The sequence below is a fragment of the Carcharodon carcharias genome, chromosome 33 (genome assembly GCF_017639515.1).
Source record: "Carcharodon carcharias isolate sCarCar2 chromosome 33, sCarCar2.pri, whole genome shotgun sequence".
Classification (NCBI taxonomy): Eukaryota; Metazoa; Chordata; class Chondrichthyes; order Lamniformes; family Lamnidae; genus Carcharodon; species Carcharodon carcharias.
Window position 1 is genome coordinate 12,434,871 of NC_054499.1, and position 14,598 is coordinate 12,449,468.

Genomic DNA, 14,598 nt, shown 5'->3' on the forward strand with positions numbered 1-14,598 from the left:
TTGTCCAACTGGAAGAGAAGAGACAGAAGGCAAACGGTTTGGATCAAGAGCACAGGAGAATGAAGCTATCCAAAGCTGAGCTGCAGATCCATTACAACATGGTTGTCTCGGGCTTTTTGACGGTTGCTCCGGTCAATGAGAGGGTGCAGTGATGCTCCAGCAGTGTACAGACAAAGGCTCGGCTGTGAGGGAGATTCCAGTAACCGATAATATCCGAATTCCTCCCCCCTCCCCTCAGTTGTCCTTGGCACCGTCGTTCTGGATCAGAGTGATGTTCTGAGGCAGGTCCTCCTCCTTTGCCGGACTCCCTCGGGTGGAGGTTCCCTTCACACAATTCTCAACCGCTGCCTTCAGCTGCAGAGGAAATAGAAGGCAGTCAGAGCAAGTAGTAGCGCTGCCAGAGGCAGGGCTTAAGAGCTTATAATGGTGGCTGGGTGAAACGTGAACAAGTTTGGGCTGTATTTGGAGAAAGGCTATTCAATTGATAATGGAAAAACACTCTGGTATAGTAATGGTGGCGACAGATCTGTCACTGTATAAAACTAGGTACTGTACTGGTGGGGACGGGTCTGTCACTGTATAACACTGGGGTACAGTACTGGTGGGGACAGGTCTGTCACTGTATAACACTGGGGTACAGTACTGGTGGGGACAGGTCTGTCACTGTATAACACTGGGGTACAGTACTGGTGGGGACGGGTCTGTCAGTGTATAACACTGGGATACAGTACTGGTGGGGACAGGTCTGTCACTGTATAACACTGGGGTACAGTACTGGTGGGGACAGGTCTGTCACTGTATAACACTGGGGTACAGTACTGGTGGGGACAGGTCTGTCACTGTATAACACAGGGGTACAGTACTGGTGGGGACAGGTCTGTCACTGTATAACACTGGGGTACAGTACTGGTGGGGACAGGTCTGTCACTGTATAACACTGGGGTACAGTACTGGTGGGGACAGGCCTGTCACTATATACCACTGGGGTACAGTACTGGTGGGGACAGGTCTGTCACTGTATTACACTGGGGTACAGTACTGGTGGGTATGGATCTGTCAGTGGAGTGACAGTATTTTAAACTGATGTACTCAAATGTAGACAAATTACACATCACACAGCAGACAGGGTGATTTAGTTCAGTGGATTTGTTAACTATGACGTATAGGGACATGGAGAGAAAGTCATTCAAAGGCCATTTGACTTTTCACACCTCCTGTACTTTGGCGTCATAGTCTGGTACTATTAGGCTAAAGTAGCTTCCAGGACTGACATTGATTGTTTGATCTGCTGGTCAGGTACAGGATGTGGTGATCCCAGACAGTGTGGCAGAGATGCCTAAATGCATCTCCCCGCAGGTGGGTCCCTGCCCGCAGTGTGCTGGCAGAGGGCAACAGCATAGTCCGGGGAGTGGTCACTTTCGTGGCATATAAGTTAAACTGGCCGCAACGTCACAGTTACATCCAGCTCCAGCTTTGGTTCCCTTGAAAATTTTTGTGTGAGTTTTCATCCTAATCAAGACCCCTGCGCTCCCCTCGCCAACATCCCCCCTCCCCCCACCCCAATCCCCCACCCCCCCTCCCCCCACCAAACTCCCACGAGCTCTTAAGCATACATTCACTGAACTGGTGTAAATACAGAGTAAAGCTCTCTCTAATCTGCTCAGTAGAATTGACTTAGTCCCAACCCTAAAATGCTAAGCATTGTCCACATTAGATATTCCTTTAGTGGTCTTTCTTCATCGTTTCAGGCTCCACTCAGGAACAATTCTGACTTCGCACCTTTACACTCAGCAGGGATTTGACTAAAAGGACAGCATTCTATGTGATTGCAGGTCTCTGTTGTAGCTCAGTGGCCTGCACATACACCCTTGAGTCAGAAGCCTGTGGGTTTGAGTCCCACTCCACAGCCTTGAGTACAAAACTCAGGCTGACTCTCCCAGTGCCAGTACTGAGGGGAGTGCTGCACCGTCGGAGGTGCCGTCTTTCAGACGAGATGTTAAATCGTCCCCGTCTGCCCTGTCAGGTGGTCGTAAGAAGACCCATGGCCGCTATTTCAAAGAAGAGCAAGGGGGTGGCCACCTGTTTATTTCTCAGCCAGCATCGGTCATGGATGATCAGGTCTGTGGGATCTTGCTGTGCGCAAATTGCCTGCCGAGTTTCCTACATTGCAGCAGTGACCGCTTCAGAAGTACTTCACTAGCTGTAAAGTGCTTTGTGTTAGGCGCTAGATAAACGCAGAGTCCTCCGCTTTCTTTAACCTGTACGGTTTGAAGCAGCACCTCTGGCAAAGTCACTGGCCGATGCAGGGCGCAAACTGCAGCATTCCCATACCTCTTTCAGAGCAACTACACCAACAAGTCTTCCTGTGGAGGTCACGTAGGCAATCCGCAGTCCAAGGAGATTGAAGAGGTCGTAGCACTGTAATTAAAGAAGTGCTTTTATTTTTATTTATTTTTAAGAAGAGTGGGGCTTATTCAGACTCTGGTCGTGGCATGAATTGAGACTTGGCTGGCTGCCCCTGGGACTATTCCAATGCTCTCCTGGCCCATCTCCCACCTTCCACCCGACATCAGCTTCAATTCATCCAAACCTCTGCTGCCAGGTCCTAACTCCCGTTCACCCATCACCCCTTCCCTGAATGACATTGGCTCCTGGTCTGGCAACACCTCAATTTTAAAATTCTCATCCTTGTTTTCAAATCCCTCCATGTTCCTCCCTCCGTAACCAACTCCAACCCCAAAACCCTCTGCAATCTCTGCGCCAGCCTCCTGAGCATCCCCTGATACCCATCACTCCACCATTGGCGGCCGTGCCTTCAGCTGCTCTTAGCTCTGGAATTCCCTCTCTAAGCCTCTCTGCCTCTCCCTCTCCTCCTTTAAGATGCTCCTTAAAGCCAAAGTCTTTTGGCCATCTGTCCCAGCATCTCTCCGTGGCTGGGTGTCTGATTTTTGCCTGTTAACGCTCGTGAGGCGCCCTGAGGATGTTCTTACTGCATTAAAGGCGCTATATAAATGCAAGCTGTTGTCCCCGTAGGTTAATGTGTGATGTATCCTGACAGCCGCACACCCATCACCTTCTTCCACTAATCGCAGTGACGTTCTGTCCTCGACTGAAAAAGACTCGTACATGGGCTCAACTGTAAGCAGCTATGTTGAGGACCTCCCCAACAGAGAGGGCAGTACAACTAAATGTTCAGATCTGACAATATACGATAGGTGAGAGAGCATTGGTCAGCCAATGCACATGAGTTTGGGCAAGCTACCTACGAATAGCTGCTGCATCACTGGAGATGCTGTTCCCCTTTTTAATTAAAATGATAAGGAGGTACCAAGGTTGACCCAGTCTCAGGAAATGAAAAGCACCAAAGAAAGAGTGGGGCCCCCCTTCTTACTAAAACAAAACAGAAACAAAGGAAATATATCATTCAATCAATATGATTTTCCCTAGCTACTGAATCTCTGAGATGCACCATAAGACCAGAAGACGTAGGAGCAGAAGTAGGCCATTCGGCCCATCAGGTCTGCTCCACCATTCAATGAGATCATGGCTGATCTGATAATCAGCTCGACCTCTCTCTGATAAATCCTCAACTTCCTGCTTTTTCTTTTTTTTTATTCGTCCACGGGATGTGGGCTTCGCTGGCTGGGCCAGCATTTATTGCCCGTCCCTTGTTGCCCTTGAGAAGATGGTGGTGAGCTGCCTTCTTGAACCGCTGCAGTCCATAACCCTTGATTCCCTCACTGATTAAAACCCACATGTCGTGGATCAAGTGCACCAACGGGCATGATCAGAGCAAGGAAGAGAGACGGGCAGCCAGAACTACCTGCTTCACCACGTGGGGGCCCACTTTGACCAGGCCTGAGAACAGACTCACAAGGGAGTCCATCCGATTTAACCACCCATGTGCAACCTCCCCATTCCCCCTCACCTCCACACCGAGCGGCTACAGATCAGGAGCTGAAGTGCAACTGAAGTGGAGCCAAACACTGAGGACCAGCCCCCTTCTAAACAGTAGCCGCAACCTCTCACACCGCTCAATGTAAAACACAAACACGTTTAGGGTGCACAAAAGGCACAGGCAGGCCAGGAACCCATGAAGTGATTTAAAAGCCTATTTGATGGTTTGCGATCAGTCTCCCAGACTCCTGGCCATTTGTGGAGGAGCTGACAGCCCACAGGACCACGTCTAGTTGGCACACTCAGATGTTTTGGCCAATGGTGGTTTGATCCTGGGGATACGAGGGTTGTCTTAGGAGTTGAAATGGAGGAGAGAGTGGGTTTGGAAGATGCTGTCTAAGGAGCCTTGGTGAGTTCCTGCAGTGCATCTTGTAGATGGTACACACACTGCTGCTACTGTGGGTCGGTGGTGGAGGGAGTGAATGTTTGTGGATGGGGTGCCAATCAAGCGGGCTGCTTTGTCCTGGACGGTGTCGAGCTGCTTGAATGTTGTGGGAGCTGCACTCATCCAGACAAGTGGAATTTGTTCCATCACACTCCTGACTTGTGCTTTGTAGATGGTGGACAAGCTTTGGGGAGTCAAGAGGTCAGTTACTTCTCACAGGATTCCTAGCCTCTGACCTGCTCTTGTAGCCACAGTATTTATATGGCTAGTCCAGTTCAGTTTCTGGTCAATGGTAACCCCCAGGATGTTGATAATGGGGGAATTCAGTGATGGTAATACCATTGAATGTCAAGGAGCGATGGTTATATTCTCTCTTGTTGGAGATGGTCATTGACTGGCACTTGTGTGGCATGAATGTTACTTGCCATTTGTCAGCCCAAGCCTGGATATTGTCCAGGTCTTGCTGCATTTGGATATGGGCTGCTCCAGTATTTGAGGAGTTGCGAATGCTGCTGAACATTGTGCAATCATCAGTGAACATCCCCACTTCTGATGGAAGGAAGGTCATTGATGAAGCAGCTGGAGATGGCTGGGCTGAGGACACTACCCTGAGGAACTCCCGCAGTGATGTCCTGCAGCTGAGATATCTGACCTCCAACGACCACAACCATCTTCCTTTCTGCTAGATATGACTCCAACCAGTGCAGAGTTTTCCCCCCGATTCCCATTGACTCCAGTTTTACTAGGGCTCCTTGATGCCACACTCAGTCAAACGCTGCCTTGATGTCAAGGGCAATCACTCTTACCTCACCTCGGGAGTTCAGCTCTTTTGTCCATGTTTGAACCCAAGGCTGTAATGAGGTCAGGAGCTGAGTGGTCCTGGCAAAACCCAAACTGGGTGTCAGTGAGCAAGTTATCACTAAGCAAGTGCCGCTTGATAGCACTGTTGATAAGGCCTTCCATTACTTTACTGATGATGGAGAGTAGACTGATGGGGTGGCAATTAGCCAGGTTGGACTTGTCCTGCTTTTTGTGTACAGGACATACCATACAATTTTCCACATAACCGGGTAGATGCCAGTGTTGTAGCTGTATTGGAACAGCTTGGCTAGGGGTGCAGCAAGTTCTGGAACACAAGTCTTCAGTACTATTGCCGGAATATTGTCAGGGCCCATAGCCTTTGCAGTATCCAGTGCCTTCAGCCATTTCTTGACATCACGTGGAGTGAATCGAATTGGCTGAAGACTGGCATCTGTGATGCCAGAGGAGGCCGAGATGAATCATTCACTAGGCACATCTGGCTGAAGATTGTAGCAAATGCTTCAGCCTTATCTTTTGCATGGATGGGCTGGGCTCCTCCATCATTGAGGATGGGGACATTTGTGGAGCCTCCTCCTCCAGAAGGAGGACATTTAAGAGTCAACCACATTGCTGTGGGTCTGGAGTCACATGTAGGCCAGACCAGGTAAGGACAGCAGATTTCCTTCCCTAAAGGACATTAGTGAACCAGATGGGTTTTTACAGCAACTGGCAATGGTTTCATGGACATCATTATACTTTCAATTCCAGATTTTTTATTGAATTCAAATTTCACCACCTGCTGTGGTGACATTTGAATCCAGGTGCCCAGAGCATCACCCTGGGTATCTGGAGTACTAGTCCAGTGATAATACCACTACACCACCTCCGTTGAATGTTTTAAGTTATTACATATAACGATATCGGACGCGGAAGGAAAGGGCAGCTTGGCTAGCAGTGAAAATTCATCCAGTGGGGAATCTGTTCATTTCCCAATTGGCAGTGGGAAGGCTGTGCACTCAGGATGGATGTGTTGGGTGACCAATGGTAGGAGAGTGGGGGGGGGGTGGGGCAGTTGGGCATGGGTGGGTCACATGACGATACCTCCGGGAACGTGGCTAACTGGAGTTGGCATCCCGATATTCAATACGAGCTGAGAATCTAAGCTGGGACTGCGTTGACTCAGTTCCACTTTTTGCAGTGATCCCGCTCACTCAGCCAGGCAGGGAACCATAACGTCGGATGAGCAGTAGACAGTTCAATGCCTCTATTAGGACAAGGCCAAAAGCTTTACCTCATACAGTGTTTCCTTTTCCACTAGTCTGAATGGGGCTGGGTCAATCACACACTCATCCAGGTTAAGCACCTGCTGAAGCTGAGCATACTCCCAATCCTCAACCTGCAGTAAGAAAAATAAAGAAATAAATAAATCCTTTGTCTGGAGTCTCCAATCTGCACTGAAGGGACAGGGTGATTATGCCTCACTGCACCAGCTGGAGCAATTTTCAAAAAACATTATTTGTGTGAATTTTAGACTCATCAGTGTCAATGCTGAAGGTTGGAACCGTTCCTATTTTACACAACCCGCAGTTTAGATGCAGTTTAGAGTAAAGGCACCACTACACTGTCCCCATCAAACACTCCCAGGACAGGTACAGCACAGGGTAAGATACAGAGTAAAGGCACCACTACACTGTCCCCATCAAACACTCCCAGGACAGGTACAGCACGGGGTTAGATACAGAGTAAAGCTCCCTCCACACTGTCCCCATCAAACACTCCCAGGACAGGTACAGCACGGGGTTAGATACAGAGTAAAACTCCCTCTACACTGTCCCCATCACACACTCCCAGGACAGGTACAGCACGGGGTTAGATACAGAGTAAAGCTCCCTCCACACTGTCCCCATCAAACACTCTCAGGACAGGTACAGCACGGGGTTAGATACAGAGTAAAGCTCCCTCTACACTGTCCCCATCAAACACTCCCAGGACAGGTACAGCACGGGGTTAGATGCAGAGTAAAGCTCCCTCTACACTGTCCCCATCAAACACTCCCAGGACAGGTACAGCACGGGGTTAGATACAGAGTAAAGCTCCCTCTACACTGTCCCCATCAAACACTCCCAGGACAGATACAGCACGGGGTTAGATACAGAGTAAAACTCCCTCTACACTGTCCCCATCAAACACTCCCAGGACAGGTACAGCACGGGGTTAGATACAGAGTAAAGCTCCCTCTACACTGTCCCCATCACACACTCCCAGGACAGGTACAGCACGGGGTTAGATACAGAGTAAAGCTCCCTCCACACTGTCCCCATCAAACACTCCCAGGACAGGTACAGCATGGGGTTAGTACAGCACGAGGTTAGATACAGAGTAAAGATCCCTCTACACTGTCCCCCATCAAACACTCCCAGGACAGGTACAGCACGGGGTTAGTACAGCACAGGGTTAGATACAGAGTAAAGATCCCTCCACACTGTCCCCATCAAACACTCCCAGGACAGGTACAGCACGGGGTTAGATACAGAGTAAAGCTCCCTCTACACTGTCTCCATCAAACACTTCCAGGACATGTACAGCATTGGGTTAATGTTAAAACTGAGATTGATAGATTTTTGTTGAGTAAGGGGGTTAAGGCTTATGGAACCAAGGTGGGTAAAAGAATCTAAGATACCGACCAACTATGATCTAATTGAATAGCGGAATGAGCTTGAAGGGCTGAATGGCCTCCTCCTGTTCCTGTGACACAGCTGAGGTGGGATATTGGATTGGGCAGATCATCAATGCAGGCTCCAAGGCCATGAGAAGGTCTTCCCACCCAGCTGTCATTAACTTTACCAACTCCTCACGGGTAGGGCAGAGATGGATGAGCCTGCTGTCTTCTCAAGGGTAAGACAATGTGTAGTGTTAACGTCAATGGACTAGTAATCCAGAGGCCCAGACTAATGCTTTGGAGACATGGGTTCAAATCCCACCACAGCAGCTGGTAGAATTTAAATTCAATCAATAAATCTGGAATATAAAGCTAGTCTCAGTAATGGTGACCATGACAACTACCATCGATGTTGTAAAAATGCATCTGTTTCACTAATGCCCTTTAGGGAAAGGAAATCTGCCATCCTCACCTGGTCTGGCCTACATGTGACTCCAGACCCACAGCAATGTGGTGGACTCTAAGCGCCCTCTAATATGGCTGAGCAAGTCATTCAGTTCAAGGGTAATTAGGGATGGGCAACACCCATATCCCATGAAAAAATAAAACCAAGTTGTGCGTTGTTAGTTTCCAGTGATGTACTTGGGAGTCCCTCAGCTTTAGCTCTCATTCACCTATGCATAATTTCTCTTTAGTTTAGCTGAATAAAGAGTGTCCTATTATGGACAGTGTCTGCTACATGCTATGCAAACAGAATCTCTCCCAATTCACAGTATTTGGTGACTGGTAACACACACTGACAGAATTCCACATGGAGCAGAGGCCTGGGTCTAATTCTACGTCCTGTTGTTGCAGGATGCTAAGGTGCTGACATTGGTTCAGTGCCTCTCTGTACGACTTCTGGTGACTTCTGTTGAGTGTCAGCCTTGTCTTGGTCACTCTGTGTCCTCTGGAGGTCGTGGGTTCAAATCTAATCCCTGGGCTTGAGCACACACATCCTGACTGCCATTCCACTGCTGGACTGGGGGAGTGCTGCATTGTTGGAACCACCCCCTTTCCAGGAGTCCTTGAACTGTGGCCCTGCCGGTCTGGTCGTGTGGACATAAAGGATCCATTTGGCTCAACTGGAAGAAGAGCAGGACAGTTCGCCCACTGTCTCGGCCAATATTCCTCCCTCAACCAACACCACCCAAAGGACAAATTAGCTGGTCATTTATCGCATTCAATCTTTGTGAGATCTTGCTATATCTGTCAATAGCTGTCAAATTAGCCCCAACGACAAAAAAATGAATAGGCTGTGAAGTGCTTTGGGATGTTCTGAAGACATGAAAGGTACATAAAAGCTAGTTCTTTCTTTACAACTGATAAGAAACACCATTACCTCCCACGTGGTCATCATGTCGAAGACTTCCTCTCCATCCTGGAACAGAAGTCAAATCAAGAGTGTTTATTGGGACAATGAGTACCTTTTATTCGTTGAATGTGAGGTTTAGGACGATGTGCAGCATTCCTCACCTCTGCTTTGCTTGATTTGGTCAGACACATTGATGGAACCAAAACAGAATCCCCTATTTTCCCTATGGCCAACTGGTCACCCTGGGAACCTCCTTAGATTTTTAAAAAAATTCTTTCATGGGACGTGGGGTTCACTGGCTGGGCCAGCATTTATTGCCCATGCCTAATTGCCCTCGAGAAGGTGGTGGTGAACCACCTCCTTGAACCGCTGCAGTCCATGTGGTGTAGGTACACCCACAGTGCTGTTAGAGAGGTTGTTCCAGGATTTTGACCTAGCAACAGTGATGGAACGGCCGATGTAGTTCCAAGTCAGCATGGTATATGACTTGGAGAGGAATTTGCAGATGGTGGTGTTCCCATGTGTCTGCTGCCCTTGAACTTCTGGTGGTACAGGTTGCAGATTTGGAAGGTGCTGTTGAAGGAGCCTTGTCGAGTTCCTGCAATGCATCTTGTAGCTGGTACACACTGCTGACACTGTGTGTCGGTGGTGGAGGGAGTGAATATTTGTTGATGGGGTGCCAATCAAGCGGGCTGCTTTGTCCTGGGATGTTGTCAGGCTTTTTAAGTGTTGTGAGAGCTGCATTCATCCAGGCAAGTGGGGAGTATTCCATCATACTCCTGACTTGTGCCTTGTAAATGATGGACAGGCTCTGGGAAGTCAGGAGGTGAGTTACTCACCGCAGGATTCCCAGCCTCTGACCTGCTCTTGTGGCCTACAGTATTTATATGGCTGGTCCAGTTCAGTTTCTGGTCACTGGTAACCCTCAGGATGTTCACAGAGGGGGAGTCAGTGATGGTAATGCCAGGTAATGCCAATGAATGTCAAGATGGTTAGATTCTCTCTTCTTGGAGATGGTCATTGCCCGGCACTTGTGTGATGGTCATGGTGGCACATCTTTACTAAACCCTTGTGCCATGCCCCAACCCTGTCAAACTCCACTGGCTCCAGCCAAGGTATCAACGGGCAGTGCAAAAATTCTCTACCAGCCCCCCTCTGTCCGTAACTCAATGGGCGGTGCTCCTCCCCAACCTCCCAGAAAATGAAATGTCCCATCAGACGGAAATTAAAACTCCTTCTTTCCTGAACTGCAGTCGGAACGTCAAGTTTAAGTAACATCGGCCGTCATTACCAGGGTGTAACAACGAAATCGCTTCTGCTTGTTTGATTTTGATGGGCGACTTTCTTGAACCACCTTGGCCTGTCAAGGAGAAAAGACACCACATGAGAAAGTTTTTTCTCTTCCTCCTCTCCTTTGTAGTTTTTGCACTTTGTTCCTTTTCACCTCTTATAAAATGTCCCAACTCAGAGGGATAGTGGGCAAGCTAGTTACATCTCTCGGCAACATCAAGGTGTAACCAGCCTCCTCAGAGTGGGAGCACCTCAGGGGAGGAGGGTGGTGGCGACTCGTCCTCCAGGTTCCTTCCTCGTCTCCCTCAGAGGCTGTCCCATCCTTATAACCCAATCGAGCCTGGATAGCCAATCAGCAGAAGGTCTGCATTCGACTTTACTGAGGGGCCACCAGCTCTCAGGGGCAAGGGCAAGGCAATAACAGCCACAGAAAGTCGCTCCCCTAGCAACCTAGACTGTCCATTGAGAAGGTTTAGCGGGAATGAGTTAGTGATAAAGTGCACCCTTTCATTAACACAGGAGAAGTACCTGGCGCCCTACCTCTTCATTTTCAATATAGATGTTGTCTTCTCTGTGGAACTGTTGGGTTTCAGGAGGGCGGGAGTCTGAAATAAAATCCCAAGAACAAGAGGTGAGAAGGTTTTGCAATCATTTCGTACTGTGTTTCAGTTCTGGTCTCCAAGGCACAAGGGGAGCATTCAAGCCCCAAAGGCAGTCCCCAGAATGATATTTGGGCAACAGGGGTTAAGTTATGAGGACAGGTTGCACAGCCTAGGCATGTATTCCCTCCAGGGTAGAAGATTAATGAGTGATCTAATTGAGGTGTTAAAGGATGATTAAAGGATTTTACAGGGTAGGGAGAGAGAGAAATTATTTCCTCCTTTTGAGAAAGTACAGAGCAAGGGGGCAGAACTTAAAATTCAAGCCAGGCCGTTCAGGGGTGATGTCTCTTCACACAAAGTGGGGGTGGGAATCTTGAATTCTCTCCCCCAAGCATGTAGATACTGGGGGTCAATTGAAATGGTTATTTCAAGCAAAGTAGGAAAGTGGAGTTAAAATACAGATCAGCCATGAGCTAATTGCATGGCAGAACAGGCTTGAGGGGTTGAATGGCTTCCTCCTGACCCTGTGTTTCTATTACAAAGTTCTGGGAACAGGGGCAATTGTGACCAGTTTCTACAGCGGAACAGGCAACGATGAAGAACTTGCTAAGTGGGATGTGACGTGCCCAGGTTAGTGTCCTATAGACTTGGCTCTACATTACCTGGACCATGAATCTAGTGTTGTGATCTGTGAGGAGGAGAGTGTAGAATTTCAAAAGGTTACAGAAAGTGGGTGGAGTGGAGCAGCAAGTGGCAGATGAAATTTAATGCCGAGAAATGTGAAGTGATTCATTTTGGTAGGAAGAAAGGGTACAATTCTAAAGGGGGTGCAGGAGCAGAGGGACCTGGATGTACATGTGCATAAGTCATTGAAGGTGGAAGGACAGGTTGAAAGGGCAGTTAATAAAGCATACAGCATCCTGGGTTTTACTAATAGGGGTATAGAATAGAAGAGCAAGAAGGTTATGTTAAACTTGTATAAAACACTGGTTTCTCCTCAACTGGAGTATTGCATCCAGTTCTGGGCACCACGCTTTAGGAAGGATGTGAAGGATGTTAGAGAGAGTGCAGAAAAAATTCACAAGAACGGTTCCAGGGATGAGGAACTTTAGTAACATGGATAGACTGGAGAAGTTGCTGACCTAGCCAGCAATGCCCACATCCCATGAACAAATAAAACGGTTTACTAGACTAATACCAGGAATGATGGGTTGTCTTAGAAAGGCTGGACAGGCTAGGCTTGTGTCCACTGGAACTTATAAAACTAAGAGATGACTTAATTGAAACATATAAGATCCTGAGGGGTCTTGACAAGGTGGATGTGGAGAGGATGTTTCCTCTTGTGGGCGAATCAAGAGTTGGGGGTCACAGTTTAAAAATAAGAGGTCGCTCATATAAGACAGAGTTGAGGAAAAGTTTTTTCTCTCAGAGAGTTGAGAGTCTTTGGAACTCTCTTCCTCAAAAGGCGGTCAAAGCAGAGTCTTTGAATATTTTTAAGGCAGAGCTAGATAGATTCTTTATTAACAAGGGGGTGAAAGGTTATCGGGAGTAGGCAGGAATGTGGAGTTGAGGTTACATTCAGATCAGCTGTGATCTTATTGAATGGTGGAGCAGGCTTGATGGGCCGAGTGGCCTACCCCTGCTCTTAATTCGTAAAAAAAAAATGTGCACACATTTGCACACAGATATATTCATTTTATTCATTCATGGGATGTAGCTATCATTGGCAAGGCCAGCATTTGTTGCCCATTCCTAATTGCCCTTGCGAAGGTGGTGATGAGCTGCCTTCTTGAATACAATTGAGTGGGTTCTAGGCCATTTTAGTCAGCAAACATATTGTTGTGGGTTTAGTAAGCAGGTAGGAATGTCAGATTTCTTTCCCTAAAGGGCATTAGTGAACCAGATGGGTCTTTACATTCACCCTGTAGTCTCATGGTCATCATTACTGGCAGCTTTTTAAAAAAATTCCAGATTTATTAACTAACTGAATTTAAATTCTCCCAATGCACTGGTGGGGGTTTGAACTCATGACTCTCACCTATTAGGTTCAGGCCTCCGGATTACTAGTCTAGTAACCACTATACTACCCTGTAAATGTAGGCAGTCACATACACAAATACAGACAGACCTATACACACAGGCACAAAAGCATGCACAGAACCTAAAATAAAAACTGCTTATACATACAGATGCAGATACAAAATTACTTGTCCGCACAAGTTCGCGGACACAACTGCACATGCACGCACACAGAATGGGTTCACGGGTACGCATGTCCACACAAACACAGATGTATGTTACTCACCGTCAGAACCAATTCTATCGGAACATGAGTTATTCTGAATTAAAGAAAACATTAGCATAAACGTGAGTTGCTTTAGATATAGCTCTGTGACCGACACAAATACTCTTCTGAAACCCACAGGTATATTTTGATATATTTTAAACGAGACTTGTGAAATGTCCAGCTGCTTATGAACAATAAAATAAATTTGGCGTTTCACCTTCTTTAACTCAGAATTTGTTTTGCCTCACAAGTTTATTTATTTTTTTAGCCAAACCCACGAAGCCACCCCCACTCCCCCCACCTCCCCAACCAACAAAATATTTTTATAGTTAGTCGCTATTGTGGTAGCATTAGGATAGGCAATGAGTGCCTTTGTCTTCTGATAGCCCAATCATCACATCAAGTTTACCGTTGCCCATGTGCTCCAAGCACTGCCAAGAGTTGGTGTAATGATGGGAGCTGGGGCCTGGGATTATCTCTACTCCACTCCAGTAAACACCAATGCTCTAACTTGATTGGGTGTTCCTGAATGGGGAACTCATCAACACACCCCCACATATTTTGGTGGTGGTGGTGGTGGTGGTGGTGGAGGGGTGGGGGGCCCTTAATGTTATTCCTGCCATTATCTTCCCTCTGGGCTTAGATAAGTGAGTTGAATCCCTGTTGAAAGGGCATACACTCTCTGTAACAATCCAACCGGAACATTACCCTGTGCAGATCCCTCAATACTTTGACTCGGAGACTCTTTCGACACAATGGTGAGTCCATGAATGGAGTGGCATTTCTGAGACAATGGCCATTCTTGTTTCCCCTTTCATTTTGGAAAGAAAAGCAAGACTCTCTCCATCCCTCCCCCCACCCCCTCCCAAGCCTCCATTATTCACCTCATGATCTGATAAAGCCTCTGCGGGTTGCCTCGATTGTTCCAGAATGTACCGCAGCCTCCTCTCTGGGCTCAGTTGCTCTGCGAGGAGTTTGGCGAGATTTTTACGTTTGATGGATCCCAGCAGAACCTTGGACTCTATAAGGCCAAAGAAAGTTTTACATGATGTCCGTGACAATCTTTTATTAATTGTAATTCCATCCCCGCCCTAGTGATATTTTTTAAGGATTTGCTTGGGGTTTTATGGTTACATTCCCATCCTTTCTGCTTGTCAAGGAACTATCATAAATTTCCTAATATTATTGTGGGATATTTTAAAGCAGGCTTATGTATGTGTGTGTATAATTCTATGTGTGGGGTTAATTTAATTAAACTAAAGA

At 47.5% G+C, this 14,598-nt stretch overlaps 1 protein-coding gene across 1 annotated transcript in view; it reads right to left on the minus strand.

Annotated features, from left to right (window-relative positions):
• Positions 1 to 234: 234 nt before the first annotated feature.
• Positions 235 to 14,598, minus strand: part of LOC121272246 (chloride channel protein ClC-Kb-like) — a 77,532-nt gene continuing 63,168 nt past the window's right edge. The window contains exons 16-23 of the mRNA XM_041178775.1: positions 14,220 to 14,356; positions 13,354 to 13,387; positions 10,987 to 11,051; positions 10,448 to 10,516; positions 9,184 to 9,222; positions 6,435 to 6,539; positions 2,332 to 2,418; positions 235 to 354 (exon numbers count right to left, since the gene is read on the minus strand). Coding sequence (XP_041034709.1) covers positions 235 to 354; positions 2,332 to 2,418; positions 6,435 to 6,539; positions 9,184 to 9,222; positions 10,448 to 10,516; positions 10,987 to 11,051; positions 13,354 to 13,387; positions 14,220 to 14,356 — 656 coding nt within the window. The remainder of the gene's footprint in view (positions 355 to 2,331; positions 2,419 to 6,434; positions 6,540 to 9,183; positions 9,223 to 10,447; positions 10,517 to 10,986; positions 11,052 to 13,353; positions 13,388 to 14,219; positions 14,357 to 14,598) is intronic.